Here is a 23,855-nt window from a genome sequence, read left to right on the forward strand (position 1 = left end):
ATCATCGCATTCGAGTGAAAAACATTTGATCTTCACATGTGGAAGCATGTTTGCGTTTGAAATTGACTGAGTGTCTCGTTTATGAAAAAGGTTTTAAATTAAAAGAGCCATAAGGCAAAAAGGTTTGAATGAGTTTTGAAGTTGTTTTTTAAAGGGATGTTTAGTGATGCGACAGGCAAACCCTCTTATGACAAATTTCATGAATACACATCCTCTAGGTGAGGTCATTGCATTATTCATACAAGGTGTGCACCTTGGGGATCAATACATAACCTCCATAGATGGAACAGGTTCTAAAGGTCCTTGGAGTTAATGACCAAATCAGATTTCTGTCATGCAATGGGCTAACCATCTTATGACGAATTTCATGAATAGGTCTCCTCCAAGTGGGATCTTTGTGTTAGCCATTCAAGGTGTGCTCCTTGGGGACTAACACAACACAACCACCTCCTAACTTATGTTTTTTCTCTTGTTTTTCAAAGCTCGGGTTGAGAGCTTCACTCAAGTATTATTCCCATACCCACAAATGAGTATATACAGAAATAAATAAAAAGTAGTAAAGCAAGAGTAAAGAAATATAACACAAGAGTAAACATAAAGAACATAAGAGCATAAGAATAAGCATAAAGAATATAAGAATAAACAAACAAAAGTAAACACTCAAGCACAAAATAAACTAAACTAGGGTTGACCCTCTTAGGATGTGTAGTCCCCAGCAAAGTCGTCATTTTCTGTAGCGGTAAAAAAGTGCTTTATAATTCTTCTTCTTCTTTTTCAATTTTTTGTGTTTAGCCTTTTTTTTCATCTGTTGTGTTTTCTGCAAGCGGTGTTACTCCTTCTTTCATAAGATCCCAAAGATCGTAATAACAAAAAATCACCTTCATCTGCTCGCACCAATTCTCATAATTCTGACCCTTCAAAATTAGGAGACTCCCCGGAAAATGCTCATTTAGATGATTCATCGCCATCGTGATTTTCTTCCCACGAATCACACAACCAATGCTCTAGATACTAGATTTTGGAATTAAACTCAAACCTTTTAGTAATTCCTTATCGCTACACAATGATAATGAGAGTAGAAAGAAAGAAAATTTATGAAGAAATGTGAATTAGGGTTTGAACAAAATTAAAAGGAGAAAGAAAAATATTTTTTGTAGAGTTTCTCTCTGCCCACAAACTATAAAAAAATTCTTATTTATTTTACAACTGCAAAATTCGGTGAATACTTGTGTATATACGATATAGGGGTTAGTTACCCCTTATTTATAGTCTTAGGTTGCTTTTTTCCTAAACCAAAGCGCAAAATTATAAAAATCCAAAATATTTATTTTGGTATAAGGCGAAATCCTGTGTGAAGCAACCTACTTTGACACTTCAACATCTAATATAACTCGATACAAATTAAACTATTTCGACACATACATAGTTTTGACACAAAGAATTACATTATTATATGTGGTCGTGAGATGAGTTTGGGTCTTAGCCCACTTGGATATTGTCGTATCACTAGTTGAAATTTGAAACTAAAAATGGAACATGACTAATTAGTTAACCTTGGATATCTGTGTTATACCACTATCTTATCTTAGAAGCTACGTTTCTCTTCTATTAATTTAGAATTAACAAATAACTTGAAAATTAATTTATATTACACTTGTTTGGTGTCTATTATTTGTGAAATATGAGGAGTAGTGGTTACTACTAGTGTTTGAAATTTACATGCACACTTAGGAAGCAATAGCATGAGTACACTACAACGAGGTCCCACACACATACACATAAGTTGGCGCTTCTAAGTGAATCTTGCATTGCATTATATATAGAGAGGTTGGTGGCTTTCCATGCAAGATTCACACTATAATGGAGAAACTGAATTTGTATGGGTTGAGTCATCTCTTCATGACTGTCTTTCTGCATAACTTATCGACATTCATGGTGGTTCCGGCGATCACCGATGTCACAATGGCTGCACTTTGTCCCGGACAAGATGAATGCTCACTTGCAATCTACCTCACTGGTTTTCAACAAGCGGTAATTCATATCTTTCAAATTATATATTTATCTTTTTCACTTATTTATGCTTCAGATGTTTCTGTTTCTTGTTATGTATTAGCAAGAAATATATATTAGCATTGATAAATATTCCTCTATTTTCTTTGTGATACATAACACTTAATTGGAGAATAATGAAGATTAGTATTATTAATGTTAATACTAATTATTATTTTAAAGGTTTTTTTTAATAAAATTTAAATTTTATTTTAAAACTCTGATTATTAAATTGACAACTCTTATAAACTACTTTATTTTATTATATTACTTAAAAAATTAATTAAATATGATATAAATTAAATTAATAAATTAAAAATGATGTGATAATCAACAATAAGTTAATCTAAATGGTAAAGGATGAGTACTCCAAGCAATTTCGGTTGAAAGGAGAGAATTTTTATGTTGCTTACAAGTTTTGTTCACGAAGATTAGACACCACTAATTCATAACATTTTAAATAGAATAGATGAATGACCCTGAGTTGCAGATGTTTGATATTTCATCTATATATTTATTTTGAAAGAAAACCATTGTTTTCAAGTTTTTGAGTAAGAGAATAGATTACTTTCATAACAAACAATGTCAAATACACATTTAGTATTAGTTGCTACTAATGAATATAGTATACTATTCAATATAGTCATTAAAATGAGCTGACTTATATGGACCCACTTCTCAAGTTTGATAAAATGGGACTTAATAAAATATAAATTTTAACTTTAAAATTATAGTTAGAAAAATTTGTTATTCACTAAAATAATGAGTTAATAATTTTTTATATTAAATATTAAATATTAATATTATCAATTTATATCACATACATTTTTTTTTTATAGAAATCAAATATTATCTAGTTAAGATGGAAGAGATCTTTTACCATCTCATCCAAATATATATATATTTTTTGGTACAAAGGAGGGCCTAAACCCAAAGAAAAAAGCAACTACAAAACTCTACCACTCGGGTAGACTAAACCATGCATATCTTTTGAATACATAAAAAAGAACTTAATACTCACTATATTATAAGTATTATATATTTTTGCACTTTTTAAAATAAATTTATACATTTAATACATCAACGAAACTACTAAACAAAAAGAAAAAGAAAGAATAATTTCAAACATATGGTAATACATTGATGATTTAATTTAATCTTATAGAAAACGATACATCCAACACACCCTTTATCATTAAATAAGAAGAATAAAAGTATCTTTACGAAATTTTTAATTTGTTTTTTCACTAAGGTTTTATTAAAAAAAATTATATTATATTATTTTGCACTATATTGGATATTTATATACTATTTTAATTATTTTTAATTTTATATAATATTTTTAAAAATATATTATAATATTTTATTTTATATATTTTATTTAATATATCGTGTTTATAGTAAATGTTATGTAGAGAAGTTTTCCCAATTCTTGGGTACTAATGCTTGGTTTAAATATTTAGTTCCAAAATATAATTATTTTCATTGATGGGATAAATGAAAGTTTCTCTTTGCCCGTTTTGGTAAGTTTGTCCCCACTCAACCAAAGAACCTTCCTTTTGGTTTCCATAAGTCTTCATAATTTGGCTCTCATTTTTTCTTTAACTTAAAAGTTAAAACTAACTTTGCTCCCCACCAACTGCGATTCATTGCTTTGCTTTTTCCGCGATTTTTCGTGCTTTTTTCTGACTTTGTCGATTGCATTGTCCTATTAGTATGTGGTTTTATTTTTTATTTTGATTTTAAATTAATTCTTTTATCACATGTCCGGATGAATAGACAAAAGAGTCTTCCTTCTACTAACCAACAAGAAAAAAAAAAGTTCACAAAGATGAGACAAAAGAGTACAGCAACATAAGCTTCCTACTCCATATGAGAATAGTGTTAACCAAATATTATTTAATAGTACACACTTCCTTTTTTATAGGTTAAAGTTCCACTATATTTGTGTTAACAAATAATATATTGTTGGCACTCATTTACTATAGCAATAGCATGATAATGTTTTATTGGGCTATCTATTGGACCAAGCTTACTTGATTCCAAGTTCTATGTTATTGGGCCTGGTAGATATTAACTAAAAACATAAAGGGAAATTCTCTATACATCCTAAATGACTTCTTATGTATCTTAGTAAAAATTTTAAAATACCCCTATATTTCGGATATGTATATCCCAAGATACACTTTTTTATAAAAAAAAGATGACTTCGCATATGCCTATCCGAAATCAATTTTTTTATAGAAAAGGGGTGGCTTCAAATATACATACCCGAACAATCTCAATTTTTAGTGTTAAGACTTTTCGAATTGCATATCCGAAATAATTCAATATTTATTAAAAAATTAAAATCAAGATAAATCAATATAAATAATAATATAATTAATTATATTAATTAAATATATCATTATAATTAAGATATAATAATAATATTAGCCTAATAAATATTTAAATCAACAGAATATTTATATACAAAATTAATCAAAGAAAAAAATTTAATATAAATTAAAAAATTATAATATTAATAGAAGGATAATTTTAACATGATAATTTCATTAATTATCTTAATTATAATGCATAATGTTGTAGTCATTTAAAAAATAATTACTTTTATAATTTGTGACAAATAAATTATTACAAAATTAAAATTTTATTTAATCTCTTTATTTATTATTTAAAATAATTTCTATTTAATTATACTTTATTAATAATAACTCAGTAATGATATTATAACTATATTATAAATAAATATTTTTTTTAAAATAAAGTTAAAAGAAATTTGGGATTTTAGTTAATTCGAATATGCATATCCGAATTAATCAATATTTTAAATTTTCGTTGGGATATCTTCGAATATGCATATTCAAATTAATCATACTTCCGACATATCCGAAGAATATTTTGGAGTTTTCTGTGATATTTTTCACCCTATATAAATTATATAAGTATACAAATAAATTCTCAAAGATAAAATAGTAAAATACTCAATACCCCACATCACATCTACCCCTATTTGTATATACTTATGGTATAAGTTTTAGATTGAGTTATTTGAATTTATTTTATGACCTAAAAATTTAGCTTATAGAATTATTTATAAAAATTTTAAACTAATTTTTATAAGTTCACCCATATAATTTATGAAAATGATTTAAAAAATATAAAAATAATTATATTTTATATAATTAGAAAAATAATTTATGCAAACTTACTCATAAGTGTTTATTTTAATAAGCACTCAGGGCCGTCTTTGAGGGCGTGCAAAGCGGGCTACAGCACAGGGCCTCAAATTTTTTATGATTAAACTGTAACTAAAAAGGGCCTCATAAATATTTGTCACTATTAAAATGAGGTTAATTAGGGCCTCTAATTATTTAGTAATGGTTAAACCATGACTATTCCAAAATATTGAGACTGCCTTGTAAGCACTTATGCTAAAAATTTCAAATAAATTGTTTATCGAAATAGACTTTTAATCTTTACTTCTTTTGTTAATGATATGAGTCATGAGATGATAGAATGATATATTTCTATTGACGACAATGTAAAAAAAATTTATATTGTCAATGCATCTTCATTAAATCTTTTAATATATATCACTTTTAAATAAGAAAAATAAATTCATTTTAATTTAGAAAATTATTTTTTACTCATAATAGTTGAAAAATAAATGAAGAAATTAAAATATAAAAGCTAATAAATATTTAAAAAATAATAAAATAAATAAGAAAAAAAAATAAAAACGTAGCGGAACATCCAATGAGCAATATCTATTCTACTAAATTATAATGAGTTGAATGAGATAAAAAATTTATATTTTTTATTTGAACAACAACATTATGTACATTTTATTTAACTAAAAAAATAATATTAGTAATTAATCAATATTGGAACATAACATGATTTTGATATAATTTTTGCTTTGCAGATGATAGGAGTGGGAACGCTTGTGATGATGCCAATCTTGGGCAGTCTCTCAGACAAATATGGAAGAAAGGCTATTCTCACACTTCCAATGACCCTCATGATTATTCCCTTAGGTAAGTACACTTAAATCCAATATTTCATAAACACAAATTAGTCCCCTTTTAATACTCATTATCAAATAACTTAATCGTACTAATCCACTGTTATCTTTTTCACAGGCATATTAGCCTACAGTAGAACCAAAACATTCTTCTACATTTACTACGTCTTTAAGATCATAATTTTCATGATTTGCGATGGATGCATTCCTTGCCTCGCTCTAGCTTACGTCGTAAGTCCAATTAATTAACTATTACTAAAATCCTCAATTAAACATGATCATATTGATTGAGTATTAAAATGTAATTAATTTTGTTTTTATATTAATTAGGCAGATAATGTTCCACAAGGTGGACGAAGCACTGCGTTTGGAATTCTTTCAGGAATAGGTTCTGCTGCGTTCGTTTGTGGGACCCTTGCAGCTCGTTTTTTAACCGCCGCTCAAACTTTTCAGGTGCATAATAAATAATTAATTTTAATTTCTTTTTTTTGAAGTTTTGAAAAATAAAAAAAGATAACGTCGCCTGAGAGATTCGAACTCTCGCGGGGAAACCCCATGTACTTAGCAGGCACACGCCTTAACCACTCGGCCAAAGCGACGTTGTTGGTGTCATTTAATTTTAATATTTATTTTTTGTTGGAATTTATTATTATCATTATTAATAATTGAGTTTTCTCTTTGGATTATAAGGTTTCTACTTTTGTTGCGGCACTTGGAGCAGTTTACATGCAAATTTTCCTTCGGGATTCAGTCATCGATCAAAGTGACCTTTATGCCCCAATCATTTCACATGAAAAACCCTCGATTTGTAAAATCAATGGAAAATCCAAAGCCAATGTTCCGTTGATGAAAGCACTGCGTTCTTTGCAGGATATAACCTCATTTCTCAATAGTAGGTATGTGTTTCAATTTTCATTCCTACACTCCTCAATTTAATTTTGAGGACTAGGTTTTATTTGCTTGTTTTTCACAAAATGAAATCGTTGCATTCTAATTTGCAGCAAGACTATCTCCCAAGCAGCAATTGTTGCATTCTTCAGCAACCTTGCAGATGTTGGACTTCATGGTTCAATGATGGTATTTTCTTATTTTCTTTTATGCAATTGGAGCATAGAGGGATACTTATTCATATTAGGGTTATTATAAACTCTTGAAGCACCTGCACCTCTTAGTGTTGGACACCGACACTTTGATTACAATCAATTTATTTATTTTTTTTAATTTATTATCAGTGTCGACATGTCATTATCATTGTCATGTCCGATGTGTCGATGTATGTGTCATTATCAGTGTCGGTGTATGTGTGTCTGTGCTTCATAGAATTTATCATGACTTCATGATGATATACAGCTTCCCTGTTCTAACCAATTTATCTTTAACCAATATAATTTATACCTCTCTTGGTTGTTAACAGCTTTATTATGCTATAAGCTTTTGAATCTTTTAATTATCAGTTTACCATTGTTCAATCTCTTACTGCTACTAACTTTCTTATTCTGGAGTATCCATGTCTTTCTAAAACGTATTATTATATTTACTCTCTTACAAGTTCATGATCAAACTGTTTTTTATATACATTATAACTAGAACTAGTCATTCAAATTTAGTCTGTAATGACACTTTATTCTTTGTATGCAGTTTTACTTGAAGGCTCGGTTTCATTTTGATAAGAATCACTTTGCTGACTTAATGATCATTTCCGGTATTGCAGGGACTGTGTCACAGGTAATTTTTGTAAAGCTTTTATTTTAGTTCTCAAATAACAACTGTGTATAGTTTTCCTTTTGCCCTGTGTCTAATCTTTGGATTTTTTTTTAGTTTAGCGTAAATATTAATATTGAACATTGATGATCACAGCTTTTTCTTATGCCTATTTTTGCTCCTTCATTGGGTGAGGCAAGGCTTCTTTCAATTGGACTGTTTTTTCACTGTGTACATGTAAGCATTTTGCCTTTTCTGAAATTATAAAAAAACACACTTTTATAAAATTCTAAATCAGTTATATCAAATGGTATGCAGATGTTCATTTACAGCATAGCATGGTCCGCCTGGGTATGTCTTCTGCTACTCTATTGCTAATTTGAAGTTTTTTTCTGTTATTGTACAACACATAGTTAATTATAAGTGGAAACTTGCATAATTTATTTGGTTCCCGTTACTGCAAAATATGCTGCGACAAAACGGTATCAGAAGGTGCCGATGCCATTATTCTCCATTTTTATGGTGAGAAAGAAATCACAAATCAAAAGTCATTATGGCCACGAGTCCGCGACAAAAACGCCATTACGCCCACGAAACATCTGGCCACAAAACACCGTTATCACACCATTATAGACGCGGAATTTTCACAATTAGAATATGAAAGTACAAATCACAAAAAATAATTTTTTATAAATGTTGTGATTAATTCACACCGCAACAATATTAATCAGTAGCATAGCATATACCGACCGAAACCGCGAAAGCCTTTACGCTACCGCAACGCGGTCGTGACCATATATAGAACCTTCCTTTTGTTTGCCTATGTATAATTCTAGCTTCCCTTTAGGCTTCTACATTCTCTTTTTATGTTGTATTAACTACTAAGGTGTACATGTTGACAGGTTCCCTATGCAGCTGCAATGTTCTCAATATTGTTTGTTTTTTCACAACCGTGTGTGAGTTTCTTTTCTCATTTTAAATGAATTTCCCCTTTGACCGTCAATGATTTGTAATTTACTTTTGCATTTTTGTAGATACGAAGTATTGTGTCGAAACAAGTTGATCCCCATGAGCAGGTATCATGTTAATATTACTACTCACACTAGTAATATTTTCCTTAATAATAGTAGTAAAATGTAGATCTGTTTGATTTTAAGCAATGTGTATGATTTTTTCAACTGATCATTTATTTGGCACCTGAGAATACACTAAAAAGAAGGCATGAGGAAAAATATAGCCAACTTCTAATGGAAGAAAAATAGCTTAGTTTTGCATGATTGAAATTTGAATGCTCTCTAATCCCATTTATTTTTTCTTGTTAGAAGACCGCTTAGAATCTATTCAGTTCAATTATTTCTCACTTATCTTCTTCCAGGGAAGGGCTCAAGGTTGCATCTCAGGCATATGTTCAATTGCACATATTGTTTCTCCATTGGCTTTCTCTCCATTAACAGGTGAGTGTAAAGTCATTATGTCCCCTTATTAGAGTTTGACCTAACTCACCTTACAAAACCGGTTGGTAAGATGAGGAGTGTGCCTCTATATATATTCTTTCAATGCTCTATCTCTAACCAATGTGGGACTTTAGGATCTTCCTAATACCCCTTAAGGGGTAGAGATCTTCTCCATTTCTTAAAAGAAATGGAAGACTCCATTACTATAGTTTTGAGTATATAAAATTAAATAAATATGAAATAATTGTCACGTGTCATGAAAATACGTGTTATTTATATACAAAACTATAATAATGGAGAAAATGGAGAGAGAGAAAAATGAAGAGGATCCTGACCCCCCCTTAAGGCTCATATTATCACAAAAAGTTATTAACAAACACTTATTCTCACTTTTCAGCTCTCTTTCTATCTGAGAGGGCGCCTTTTGATTTTCCCGGCTTCAGTATAATGTGTATTGGAATTGCTTCGGTAAGAACTTACTTGAACCAAAATATTATCCACATTTGCTAACCATTCATGTTAAATATTTTCTGTATGGCAAATTCATATGAGAGTTTTGTTTGCAGATGATATCTTTTGTTCAGAGTATGATGCTTAGAGTGGTTCCTCCCATTTTGAGTTAGATGGACATAATCAACCGGCCGCTAATTTAAAACGAAGTGGAATACTTATTTATCTATAGGAGCTTTGTCTTCAGCTGTGGTTTTGACAAAGAAGCAAAATATTGAATAAGCATATAAAGCAAGATGTTGAATAAGCAGATTCCTTGAAGTAGATATTTGATTAGCTTTTCGAATTTCATACTAGTAGATATCATGTTTGTTTGTACTTTATAGTCTGTATTGGTTTTCAGATCAAAAGACATGGATACATTTTGATATTTGCTGCCATTCATATTGTGCTGTTTCTTAACAATTTGGAAACAGCTATCAGGTGTGAATGTGCAGAGTATATGTATACAAACATTCACGGTGAGTTTGGCAAAATTATGATAAGTCTGTGTGATACAAAACATGCACTGTGTCCCTTTGTAGGTTCGTTAATTTAGTACTACCTTTTCTCACTACGTGATTATGTTCCAATTCTTTCTTTCTAGGATCTTATTCTTCTTTTTCTTATTCTCTTATTCTTTCTTTTTTTATTCATTCATTTTATTTTTTCAAAGTCTAGTTTTTCTTCTTTTTCTTCTTCTTCTTCTTCTTTTATTCATTCATTTTATTTTTTGAAAGTCTAGTTTTTCTTCTTTTTCTTATTCTTCTTTATTAATTCATTCATTTTATTTTTTAAAAGTCTAGTTTTCAGTGGACCCATGGGGGATTACCTCCCATAAAATTTCTCCATGTTTTCTATGGGAACAATTTAAATCAATCAATTTTATTTTTAATATTTAAACTTTTTTTTTAATGGTGAAGATTTTCACTGGATCCTCTTTCATTCTCAGGGGAGGACCGGGTTAGTGTTAATTAGTACCTTTTCTTTAAATATATATATGTTTTTGAATTTTTTTCTTTTCCATTTTGTGTAAGATTTAAAAAAATTGAAATTCTATCAAAGTCCTAATAAAAATAACTTTTTACGTCTTTGATTTTTACGTAGATGAGACGGTAAGGGTTCTCTTATAGCTTAACAAGATATTTTTGGTTCGAATACAGTTATATGTGCGCAACATTGTTAATTTTTTAGAGAAAGAAAACGCTTTGCAATTCATTGCAGTTTTACCTAGTTCAAATGATTAATCTCTACAATTATGCGTTTTTAAAATTAAATAATATTAAAAAAGTCAAACTTTTACAATAAAAATTTTAACGTGTTAACTATTATAAATGTTAAATTTCACATCAATGTTCTATAAATACAACTGAAATGATAAGATAATTGAAATTTAAGATTACTACGTGTTTTAACCCTTTAACCCTCGTAACTATTTATTTCTTAAATATTTATGAATGAAAGCTTTATTGATAGACTCTTTAAGGGGGTAGCTTCCACCCTTATGTGTTTTTCCCTATCACCTGGAAAAGTCTCAAATACCCCCAGCATCTAAAGATGCATCTCTAGATCTATCCAAAATTTATGCAGAATAAAATCAATGTATTATGCAAAATAGAATTTTAAAACACAAAAATTGTCCAAAAAATATCATCCAATTTTATAATATTATGCAGTACGCTACATAAAAAAAGTGTTATATTGTTATATTACAACTAAAATGCATAAAAACATATGTCAATGTCTAAATCTATTAGTGGTTCATTTTTTGATATTTCCTATTTTCTTCTTTTTCAATGTCACTCAACTTGATGAACTCTTTCATCCTTTCTAGAAAGTGATCCGACCAAGTTTCAGCGTCTTTTGAGAAATGTATCGTCCACTCCGATGATGTGTTTGGTATATGACATCCCGATTTCAAATAAATTTGAACAAAATATTGTTTTTTTCATAGCCAACCAATACACATGTTGCGTTTGGATGAATTTTGAGGTGGCTTACTCTGAAGTGGAAAGAATGTTTTAGAGAAACCATATCGTGTTAAATCAATACACCCTATTATTCGCTCTAGCTTACGTCGTAAGTCCAATTAATTAACTATTACTAAAATCCTCAATTAAACATGATCATATTGATTGAGTATTAAAATGTAATTAATTTTGTTTTTATATTAATTAGGCAGATAATGTTCCACAAGGTGGACGAAGCACTGCGTTTGGAATTCTTTCAGGAATAGGTTCTGCTGCGTTCGTTTGTGGGACCCTTGCAGCTCGTTTTTTAACCGCCGCTCAAACTTTTCAGGTGCATAATAAATAATTAATTTTAATTTCTTTTTTTTGAAGTTTTGAAAAATAAAAAAAGATAACGTCGCCTGAGAGATTCGAACTCTCGCGGGGAAACCCCATGTACTTAGCAGGCACACGCCTTAACCACTCGGCCAAAGCGACGTTGTTGGTGTCATTTAATTTTAATATTTATTTTTTGTTGGAATTTATTATTATCATTATTAATAATTGAGTTTTCTCTTTGGATTATAAGGTTTCTACTTTTGTTGCGGCACTTGGAGCAGTTTACATGCAAATTTTCCTTCGGGATTCAGTCATCGATCAAAGTGACCTTTATGCCCCAATCATTTCACATGAAAAACCCTCGATTTGTAAAATCAATGGAAAATCCAAAGCCAATGTTCCGTTGATGAAAGCACTGCGTTCTTTGCAGGATATAACCTCATTTCTCAATAGTAGGTATGTGTTTCAATTTTCATTCCTACACTCCTCAATTTAATTTTGAGGACTAGGTTTTATTTGCTTGTTTTTCACAAAATGAAATCGTTGCATTCTAATTTGCAGCAAGACTATCTCCCAAGCAGCAATTGTTGCATTCTTCAGCAACCTTGCAGATGTTGGACTTCATGGTTCAATGATGGTATTTTCTTATTTTCTTTTATGCAATTGGAGCATAGAGGGATACTTATTCATATTAGGGTTATTATAAACTCTTGAAGCACCTGCACCTCTTAGTGTTGGACACCGACACTTTGATTACAATCAATTTATTTATTTTTTTTAATTTATTATCAGTGTCGACATGTCATTATCATTGTCATGTCCGATGTGTCGATGTATGTGTCATTATCAGTGTCGGTGTATGTGTGTCTGTGCTTCATAGAATTTATCATGACTTCATGATGATATACAGCTTCCCTGTTCTAACCAATTTATCTTTAACCAATATAATTTATACCTCTCTTGGTTGTTAACAGCTTTATTATGCTATAAGCTTTTGAATCTTTTAATTATCAGTTTACCATTGTTCAATCTCTTACTGCTACTAACTTTCTTATTCTGGAGTATCCATGTCTTTCTAAAACGTATTATTATATTTACTCTCTTACAAGTTCATGATCAAACTGTTTTTTATATACATTATAACTAGAACTAGTCATTCAAATTTAGTCTGTAATGACACTTTATTCTTTGTATGCAGTTTTACTTGAAGGCTCGGTTTCATTTTGATAAGAATCACTTTGCTGACTTAATGATCATTTCCGGTATTGCAGGGACTGTGTCACAGGTAATTTTTGTAAAGCTTTTATTTTAGTTCTCAAATAACAACTGTGTATAGTTTTCCTTTTGCCCTGTGTCTAATCTTTGGATTTTTTTTTAGTTTAGCGTAAATATTAATATTGAACATTGATGATCACAGCTTTTTCTTATGCCTATTTTTGCTCCTTCATTGGGTGAGGCAAGGCTTCTTTCAATTGGACTGTTTTTTCACTGTGTACATGTAAGCATTTTGCCTTTTCTGAAATTATAAAAAAACACACTTTTATAAAATTCTAAATCAGTTATATCAAATGGTATGCAGATGTTCATTTACAGCATAGCATGGTCCGCCTGGGTATGTCTTCTGCTACTCTATTGCTAATTTGAAGTTTTTTTCTGTTATTGTACAACACATAGTTAATTATAAGTGGAAACTTGCATAATTTATTTGGTTCCCGTTACTGCAAAATATGCTGCGACAAAACGGTATCAGAAGGTGCCGATGCCATTATTCTCCATTTTTATGGTGAGAAAGAAATCACAAATCAAAAGTCATTATGGCCACGAGTCCGCGACAAAAACGCCATTACGCCCACGAAACATCTGGCCACAAAACACCGTTATCACACCATTATAGACGCGGAATTTTCACAATTAGAATATGAAAGTACAAATCACAAAAAATAATTTTTTATAAATGTTGTGATTAATTCACACCGCAACAATATTAATCAGTAGCATAGCATATACCGACCGAAACCGCGAAAGCCTTTACGCTACCGCAACGCGGTCGTGACCATATATAGAACCTTCCTTTTGTTTGCCTATGTATAATTCTAGCTTCCCTTTAGGCTTCTACATTCTCTTTTTATGTTGTATTAACTACTAAGGTGTACATGTTGACAGGTTCCCTATGCAGCTGCAATGTTCTCAATATTGTTTGTTTTTTCACAACCGTGTGTGAGTTTCTTTTCTCATTTTAAATGAATTTCCCCTTTGACCGTCAATGATTTGTAATTTACTTTTGCATTTTTGTAGATACGAAGTATTGTGTCGAAACAAGTTGATCCCCATGAGCAGGTATCATGTTAATATTACTACTCACACTAGTAATATTTTCCTTAATAATAGTAGTAAAATGTAGATCTGTTTGATTTTAAGCAATGTGTATGATTTTTTCAACTGATCATTTATTTGGCACCTGAGAATACACTAAAAAGAAGGCATGAGGAAAAATATAGCCAACTTCTAATGGAAGAAAAATAGCTTAGTTTTGCATGATTGAAATTTGAATGCTCTCTAATCCCATTTATTTTTTCTTGTTAGAAGACCGCTTAGAATCTATTCAGTTCAATTATTTCTCACTTATCTTCTTCCAGGGAAGGGCTCAAGGTTGCATCTCAGGCATATGTTCAATTGCACATATTGTTTCTCCATTGGCTTTCTCTCCATTAACAGGTGAGTGTAAAGTCATTATGTCCCCTTATTAGAGTTTGACCTAACTCACCTTACAAAACCGGTTGGTAAGATGAGGAGTGTGCCTCTATATATATTCTTTCAATGCTCTATCTCTAACCAATGTGGGACTTTAGGATCTTCCTAATACCCCTTAAGGGGTAGAGATCTTCTCCATTTCTTAAAAGAAATGGAAGACTCCATTACTATAGTTTTGAGTATATAAAATTAAATAAATATGAAATAATTGTCACGTGTCATGAAAATACGTGTTATTTATATACAAAACTATAATAATGGAGAAAATGGAGAGAGAGAAAAATGAAGAGGATCCTGACCCCCCCTTAAGGCTCATATTATCACAAAAAGTTATTAACAAACACTTATTCTCACTTTTCAGCTCTCTTTCTATCTGAGAGGGCGCCTTTTGATTTTCCCGGCTTCAGTATAATGTGTATTGGAATTGCTTCGGTAAGAACTTACTTGAACCAAAATATTATCCACATTTGCTAACCATTCATGTTAAATATTTTCTGTATGGCAAATTCATATGAGAGTTTTGTTTGCAGATGATATCTTTTGTTCAGAGTATGATGCTTAGAGTGGTTCCTCCCATTTTGAGTTAGATGGACATAATCAACCGGCCGCTAATTTAAAACGAAGTGGAATACTTATTTATCTATAGGAGCTTTGTCTTCAGCTGTGGTTTTGACAAAGAAGCAAAATATTGAATAAGCATATAAAGCAAGATGTTGAATAAGCAGATTCCTTGAAGTAGATATTTGATTAGCTTTTCGAATTTCATACTAGTAGATATCATGTTTGTTTGTACTTTATAGTCTGTATTGGTTTTCAGATCAAAAGACATGGATACATTTTGATATTTGCTGCCATTCATATTGTGCTGTTTCTTAACAATTTGGAAACAGCTATCAGGTGTGAATGTGCAGAGTATATGTATACAAACATTCACGGTGAGTTTGGCAAAATTATGATAAGTCTGTGTGATACAAAACATGCACTGTGTCCCTTTGTAGGTTCGTTAATTTAGTACTACCTTTTCTCACTACGTGATTATGTTCCAATTCTTTCTTTCTAGGATCTTATTCTTCTTTTTCTTATTCTCTTATTCTTTCTTTTTTTATTCATTCATTTTATTTTTTCAAAGTCTAGTTTTTCTTCTTTTTCTTCTTCTTCTTCTTCTTCTTTTATTCATTCATTTTATTTTTTGAAAGTCTAGTTTTTCTTCTTTTTCTTATTCTTCTTTATTAATTCATTCATTTTATTTTTTAAAAGTCTAGTTTTCAGTGGACCCATGGGGGATTACCTCCCATAAAATTTCTCCATGTTTTCTATGGGAACAATTTAAATCAATCAATTTTATTTTTAATATTTAAACTTTTTTTTTAATGGTGAAGATTTTCACTGGATCCTCTTTCATTCTCAGGGGAGGACCGGGTTAGTGTTAATTAGTACCTTTTCTTTAAATATATATATGTTTTTGAATTTTTTTCTTTTCCATTTTGTGTAAGATTTAAAAAAATTGAAATTCTATCAAAGTCCTAATAAAAATAACTTTTTACGTCTTTGATTTTTACGTAGATGAGACGGTAAGGGTTCTCTTATAGCTTAACAAGATATTTTTGGTTCGAATACAGTTATATGTGCGCAACATTGTTAATTTTTTAGAGAAAGAAAACGCTTTGCAATTCATTGCAGTTTTACCTAGTTCAAATGATTAATCTCTACAATTATGCGTTTTTAAAATTAAATAATATTAAAAAAGTCAAACTTTTACAATAAAAATTTTAACGTGTTAACTATTATAAATGTTAAATTTCACATCAATGTTCTATAAATACAACTGAAATGATAAGATAATTGAAATTTAAGATTACTACGTGTTTTAACCCTTTAACCCTCGTAACTATTTATTTCTTAAATATTTATGAATGAAAGCTTTATTGATAGACTCTTTAAGGGGGTAGCTTCCACCCTTATGTGTTTTTCCCTATCACCTGGAAAAGTCTCAAATACCCCCAGCATCTAAAGATGCATCTCTAGATCTATCCAAAATTTATGCAGAATAAAATCAATGTATTATGCAAAATAGAATTTTAAAACACAAAAATTGTCCAAAAAATATCATCCAATTTTATAATATTATGCAGTACGCTACATAAAAAAAGTGTTATATTGTTATATTACAACTAAAATGCATAAAAACATATGTCAATGTCTAAATCTATTAGTGGTTCATTTTTTGATATTTCCTATTTTCTTCTTTTTCAATGTCACTCAACTTGATGAACTCTTTCATCCTTTCTAGAAAGTGATCCGACCAAGTTTCAGCGTCTTTTGAGAAATGTATCGTCCACTCCGATGATGTGTTTGGTATATGACATCCCGATTTCAAATAAATTTGAACAAAATATTGTTTTTTTCATAGCCAACCAATACACATGTTGCGTTTGGATGAATTTTGAGGTGGCTTACTCTGAAGTGGAAAGAATGTTTTAGAGAAACCATATCGTGTTAAATCAATACACCCTATCATAAGCACTTGCTATAAGGTGTCTCATTTCCGAAAAACGCATTCATTTTTCAAACAGAGTCAAACCAATAAGGTAATGAACTAGGGCATTGAGAATTGCATTGAAATTTTCTTTGATCTCATATAGCTTTGTGTATGATTCCATATGCATATTCATCAATTGTATAAGATGACGACGGACAAATAGGTAGTCAGCCTCTCTGTAATACGGTGAACTGACTTTATCGAAATGTCGCGGTAAGCAAGAGTCGCCACCGACTTTTATTTTATCCAAATATTAGAAAGGGTAAAAGAATAGGAAAAACCTTTTAAATAAAAAACAGGGTTCGGGGGGTAATTATGCAAAGGGAAGGTGTAAGGCACCCTTTGCATCCATGGTTTTCCATGGGGCTCTTAATTGCTTTGCTCTTTTTCGTTCAGAAATGTAGAAGAAGTGAATATGGACTTTAGCTCGTAAATGAGCGTAGCCATTTTGAAGGTTTATGAGAAAGAATATGAAAAAAAAAAGTTTTTAGCCAGAGCAAGGCAATTAGGGGCAATTACCTTAATAATGTAGAAAGTAGTTCTTTTAGCCTTTCAGGGTGAAAGGGTCTATCCACGCCATAAGAGGGCAGGAAGCCTTTCATTTGGAGGTTGAAGGGTCGTCGCAATGTCGTTCGCCATAAGACTGTCCCATGCCATAGGGAGGCAGGTAGTCAAAGGGAAGGACCAGAATAGACTTTCGTAGGCAACCGGAGGATACCTCAGCCTTTTCGTAGGCAATTTCCGAGGGTCGAGGTCATATTGGTGTATCTAAGGCAGCATCATTAGGGTCTTATGACCTTTGCATAATCGAGGCAACATGGCTGAGGTATCCTCGTATTCGAGGGACATGGCTATTCTGCAAAAAAACACAAGGCAACAGGCAACAAGGCAACAGGCAACAGAGAGATTACCTAAAAGTGTGCGTGGGTGCAACAATCACGTGATTTGATTCAGATATTTATCTTATAATTAGTTATTCTAGGTTAATTACAAGCTTGCACTCCCTAGAATTACTAACCACATCAATTAATATTAATAATTAAAGCAATAATGGGGAAAGGGAAAATGAAACCAGCGGGGGGAAAGGGAGAATGAAACCAGCAGGTTTGACATAAGTAATAATTAAAATCAGAAAAAAATAAAAGAGATTAGATTTTAGGGTTACCGACTATTTGAGCTTTGGCGGTTGGCAAACCCTGAAAAGGTGGGAAAAATAGAAACAAAAAAGGGGTGAGTGCATTATCAATTCAATGGCAGATATCGCTAACCCTAATCAAAAATAAAAAGATAAAAGAAAAAGGAATATAAATATATAAACTTAGCTTCGATTGAGAAAGTTGACAGTTAGGGGTTTCCTCGAGCATTGACTCTGATCATCAGAGAATTAACAGAAAAATCACAGGAAATGAGTGTATGAAAGTTCTTTTAAATTAGCAAGGCAAAATAAATAATTAAGAAATTTAAAGGCAAAAATAATATTGTGTTAAATATAAAAAAGAAAGGGAAAGAGAAATAATAAAGGAAATTGAATCGGGACTTAGCTTTATGAAGGGCGTGGCGCACAGTCGGGAGGTATCTGAAAATTGCCCTGAAAATTCGACACAAAGAAGAGAAACGTTAGTGCATGAGTGATCTAATGAAAACCCTAATTAATGTTAAGAAAGAAAACGGCTAATCCTGATTAATTTTATGAACCCTAATTTAACTATCCTAAATTAGTTCTAATTATTTTAAAATAAATTATCCTAGCTATTTTACCTAATTTACTAATTAAAACTATTAAAAATAAAGTGAATAACCTAATCACCAACTAAATTTAATTACTAAATAAAACTAATTAAATTAAAAAAACTTGTCATTCTATTAAAAGGATTTTGATCAAAAAAGAAATTTTTTAAAAGGGTTTTTGTTTTAGTTAACAACATAATTGTAAAAAAAAAGAAGTAAAAGAATAAAGAAAAAGAAAGAAAAGTTAAAAAACTTAGCGTTAATATTCCTGTGCGTGACGCCTTTGAGGGAGTATGGTAGGGATGCGCCCTGGTCCTCACGATCTTAAGGCGTATGGAGATCCAATGGTTGAAACATGGAGTGTATCGTGAGCCTTTGTGTGAGTGCAGGTACCAGATCACAAAATTCAGTTATGTAGAAAAATAAAGCGTTGAGGGTAGAGTTCGAACCCAGGCCCTCACGCTTATACTTCCAACATGTTCACCAACAAGCTGCACTCATATGTTGTTAGTTTTAATAACTTATAAATAATATAAAAAACAAACGAATATTTGAAAATCCCACAAGCGCGCGCTGAAGAGCCTTATTCTTCCTCGTAGAACAAGCAGACCTATACCAACGGTTTTAGCGTCGTGGCTGTTACCTATAGCGACGGACTGCAACTTTCAAGATAAGAAATACACAATATAAATTCATTGTAAGGCCATATATTGGATCGTGATAACCCCCTGAGTATGATTGCACCATTAATTTGGTCCAATTTCACCTTGTTTGAGAAACCCTAATTTCAGAGCTTCCAAACCTAACCATGGTGATTCACGCTTCCTGTACTTAAAATCAAATTAAACGGTACAGAAAGTTCACAAATGTCATCACGAACATGAATGCATGATCAAATTCAATTCATAATGCATATATGGCCGAAATCGAAAATCAAGCTTTTGTTCAAACCGTGAATGCTAGGGTCGCGACTCTAGAGGCGTAGATGGCTTGTAACGATCCATAATGATTCAGGAAAGATCGAAGAATTGATCTTGATGCTGGGGATGGCTTGAATCCGCCTAAAAACTCTTATGCTATCTCCCTTGGTTCTACGAGTTTTTTTTGTCTTAAGCAGAGTTTCTGCAGTCCGAATCCCCCTTAGGGCTTGATAATTCTTGTGTATATATAGAGCCTCAAATTAGGTCAAGAGTTATGGTTTAAATCTTTGTAATTTTAGTCATGAAGATTTGATTTAGAATCAAAATTCCAACTTGCCATTTTAGTCTAGATTTTGCTTGGAAATAAACCTCACACGGTTTGCAACCTTTTGGACAGCCAATATCACCTAAATCCAAGCCCATATGTTTTTAGAGAATTTATTTCATAATTTTATTTAATTTATCTTTGAACTTCTTATGAATAAAAATAAGAAATAAAACCATGAGGAAATATGAAGGAATTTGGAAGCCCTATAAAAGGTCAAGGGTCGGTTTAGAGTCCTAATGATGGACCCATGAGTCAAAAAAAATGCAACTTTTTCCAATGTTGACTTCCATGCATCTCTCGAAAATTGACCAAATTGTACAAGTCATATTTCCCTTAATTTTTATCAGATGGAGATGATTTTGTACCTTTTGGAAAGCCCAGGATGTCTCCTAAAAGTCGCTTTGGAACATATTTTTTATTTGGAGATTTTATTTTGATGATATTGCTCCTGACAAAAAATAGCTTTTTGCGATCTTCTAGAAGGACCTGTAATGTTTTGGCTCATATCTCTTATGCGGAAGCATTTCTTGACCTTAGGCCCAACATCAAAGTTGTAGAGAATCAAATTTCCTTGAGAATGAGCTTTGGTTGAGGAATTTCTGAGAAAGTATGAGAGAGTTATGGCTGGTCAAAGTTTGGTTGACTTTTACCTAGAAACCCTAATTTAGCAACTTCGTACTTTTGTGGATTTATGACCTTTTCTTGCTCAATCATGATCAAACCTTGATCAAATGATGAATGACACTTCACAATGAGAATGTCGACAAAAAATCAAGAACTTTGACTATGATTTGACCATAGTTTGACTTTTAGGTCAACGAGTCGATTGTTGATTATTTGGGCCATTGAGTGAGCAATCTTTTGAATCAGGGCTTGAAACTTGGCATGAGGGTACTTTGAAGAATATGAGAGGTTATGGAATACACTTGAGGTATCAGAAGTTCTAATTCCTTGATTAAATTCGAAACCCTAATTTAGAGGCCGTTGTTTATGAGAGAGACTGCATGCTTCATTCTTGTGTATCTTTGAGCATTTGAAAGTCAGATGGAATGAAATATGGATAAATGTGTTGGGCAAATTTTGGGGTATGACACTCTCCCTTACTAAGCAAACCCAAAACAGCTCAAAAACCACAGTTGTCGTCACCTTCAACGTTTACAATCCGCTAAATGTATTTGTGCATAAAAAACAACATCTCTTCAATGTGTTTATTTTTGGTAACAACGATGGAGGAGATGGTTTGCTAATGCGAGCTTCCTTGAAAACACTTTTTTGGGATTTTAGAGTTGGAGAATCTGAAAAATGTAAGTCAACATGTTCAAAGTATGAAGGGCGCCCTCTCGTAGAGTTGTCACTTTGTGTTGGTTTGAACTTTTTAGGGGCACCCTTGGTTTTAACCGGTTCCACTATGTTTTCAAGTCTGTTGTTTCTGGATAGGAAATCTTCCTCGCTTGCTATTTAATGTGCAATTTCATTGTGTCATCACCTTACATGAATCTCTCTTGAATCAGTACTTCTCACTCGATGATGATATATATGTTTGATTTAACATCCTTCATGACACCATCAACATCAAAACGAAACATTTTCCAATGACCGCAAATTTTATCAATATGTATTGGATTTTCAAGCCTCATTTTCTTTGAAATTAAACAAGCACATGAAAGACCGTAAGTCTTCCTAAGTGTACATTCACACTTTGAGCTATACGAACTTGTTTTATCTGCTGCTTGGCTTCGTGAAAAATAAAATTCATTGACGCTTGAGATACATTGTCAACCAAATGTGAATAGAGGAAGTTGTCTTTGAATCAGTATTCTAACACAATAATGCTCCAACCAAAAGATGTATATGTTTTGTACCTTAAAATTTTCCCTCATTCTCTTAATCTTAGTTGGATTTTTCTTCTCATTCATATGCATACTCCATTAGGTCATAATACTCTATAATCATTCATTTCATAAGACATTGATAAAAAAAATTCTCGTGATTTTGGTTTTCCCTATTCAAAATGGATTCATTTGGTTCCTAATCAAGGGTTTGAATTCACATCATCATAAACATACCTCTTTGTCAAGAATTATTAAGATACAAAGTCATCTTCATCAAGATTTCTTAAGAGCACCAAATGCTTAGGATTTCCTCAAGGTTTCAATGGAGGATCTTATGAATTAGGGTTTTTGATGTTTCTCTACATCTCAAGTTACTTTCCTCATTATTATGCACCCAAGAGGATTATGGATCACTATTCATTGTGCTTGAGCTTGGCTATGGTTTTGAAATGGGGTGCATTGAGAACTAGGTTTTGTTTTCATGGCCACATTGATCATCTTTACTTCAAATTTTTAAACTTGATTATCATCTGAGGACTTCCTTGAGGCTTGTGAATACATTTCTTTAGAATTGGTTAAGATCTTTTATTCAACATTTCATCAAGTTAAGAGGTTTGTTTTATTGATTGAAGTGGGAATCAAAGGTCCATATATTCATCATCCATCAAACTAGGTTTGTGCATGATTCTTCAATCAATGGTTTCTTCAAGTACAAGGTATATTGGGTGCTTGAGATTCAAATATGGGATTAAAATTTTCTTCAAGATGCAAACATGGTGTATACATTGGTTTGGATCCATTTTCTTATTAAAATCATGAAATGGTCAAGATATGATTTAAAGTGCATTGATCAAGATTCTTTGACTTTGGTCAAAGTCAACTTGGAGTTAACTTTTAGACCAAAGTCCACTCAATATACACATATTCATGTTTATGGATTTCAATTGGTGGAAAAGGAATGGCATGGCAATAACAACCAACATAATTAAAAGTTATAAATGTTAGATCCATGGTTTTATGATTGGAATAAATTTTAATAAAAGATGGTTCTTAACTGATGTTGAGCAAGATGTTGTAACATCTTGACCAACTATCATGACAGGTTCTGTTGTCATGTGTTTCATACAGATGTTGAGCATGATGTCTTGACATATTGGCCTATTGTACATCATGTGTTGTTGTTATATCTCTTGGGATATTTGATTTGTTTTTGTGAGATCATTTTGGATATATCTCATTAATATTGTACATTATTTATTGGAAGTGTAATATTCTATTTTGTTTCTTGTCACAGGTTGTGACTCGTTTTTATCATAGGTTACGAAAAGTGCAAATACATCAGAGTAGTCGAGTCCTACTCTGTGAAGAAATACTCGACCTACCAATCTTGCCTTATGTCTTGCCATCGACCCATCAAGATTGTGCCACTCCATATTTCTTCAGGAACCTTGTTATTCAATTTCTTGTTAGAGGACCTGTTCAAAATATAAACATCAATGGAAACAGCTTCATCCCATAAGGATTTTGGCAGATTCTTCTACTTCGGCATGCATCTCGCCATATCCAATATGGTCCTGTTTCTTCTGTATGCAATTCCATTATGTTGAGGTGAATAAGGAGCATTTACCTCATGATCGACACCATGTTCCACACAAAATTCTTCAAACATCTTGGATATGTATTTACCACTTCCATCTGTTCGCAAAACTTTGATCTTCTTCTCACTCTGGTTTTCGACAAGTATCTTGA

The 23,855-nt window shown here is 31.6% G+C and overlaps 1 protein-coding gene and 2 non-coding genes across 3 annotated transcripts; 1 reads left to right on the forward strand and 2 right to left on the reverse strand.

Annotated features, from left to right (window-relative positions):
* Positions 1-1,799: 1,799 nt before the first annotated feature.
* Positions 1,800-15,735, forward strand: LOC131657534 (uncharacterized). Its single transcript, XM_058926919.1, has 28 exons — positions 1,800-2,031; positions 5,978-6,089; positions 6,195-6,307; positions 6,407-6,529; positions 6,767-6,972; positions 7,078-7,153; positions 7,715-7,801; positions 7,934-8,014; positions 8,096-8,128; positions 8,680-8,733; positions 8,812-8,853; positions 9,153-9,231; positions 9,629-9,699; positions 9,798-9,833; positions 10,085-10,164; positions 10,644-10,683; positions 11,746-11,799; positions 11,899-12,021; positions 12,259-12,464; positions 12,570-12,645; positions 13,207-13,293; positions 13,426-13,506; positions 13,588-13,620; positions 14,172-14,225; positions 14,304-14,345; positions 14,645-14,723; positions 15,121-15,191; positions 15,290-15,735. The coding sequence occupies exons 1-28, from the start codon at positions 1,861-1,863 to the stop codon at positions 15,344-15,346; spliced, it is 2,367 nt and encodes a 788-aa protein (XP_058782902.1). The 5' UTR covers positions 1,800-1,860; the 3' UTR covers positions 15,347-15,735.
* Positions 6,594-6,675, reverse strand: TRNAS-GCU (transfer RNA serine (anticodon GCU)). Its single transcript has one exon. It is a non-coding gene; the product is annotated as a tRNA-Ser (tRNA).
* On the reverse strand, positions 12,086-12,167 carry TRNAS-GCU (transfer RNA serine (anticodon GCU)). Its single transcript has one exon. It is a non-coding gene; the product is annotated as a tRNA-Ser (tRNA).
* Positions 15,736-23,855: the final 8,120 nt, after the last annotated feature.

The sequence above is a fragment of the Vicia villosa genome, linkage group LG3 (genome assembly GCF_029867415.1).
Source record: "Vicia villosa cultivar HV-30 ecotype Madison, WI linkage group LG3, Vvil1.0, whole genome shotgun sequence".
Lineage (NCBI taxonomy): Eukaryota > Viridiplantae > Streptophyta > Magnoliopsida > Fabales > Fabaceae > Vicia > Vicia villosa.

Bases quoted from the DNA above. Each gene is read 5' to 3' on its own strand.
- LOC131657534 (XM_058926919.1), top strand. From the start codon at position 1,861: ATGGAGAAACTGAATTTGTATGGGTTGAGTCATCTCTTCATGACTGTC. The intron at 6,530-6,766 runs GTGCATAATAAA...TTGGATTATAAG, and splicing joins CCGCCGCTCAAACTTTTCAG to GTTTCTACTTTTGTTGCGGC. The intron at 14,226-14,303 runs GTGAGTTTCTTT...GCATTTTTGTAG, and splicing joins TTGTTTTTTCACAACCGTGT to ATACGAAGTATTGTGTCGAA.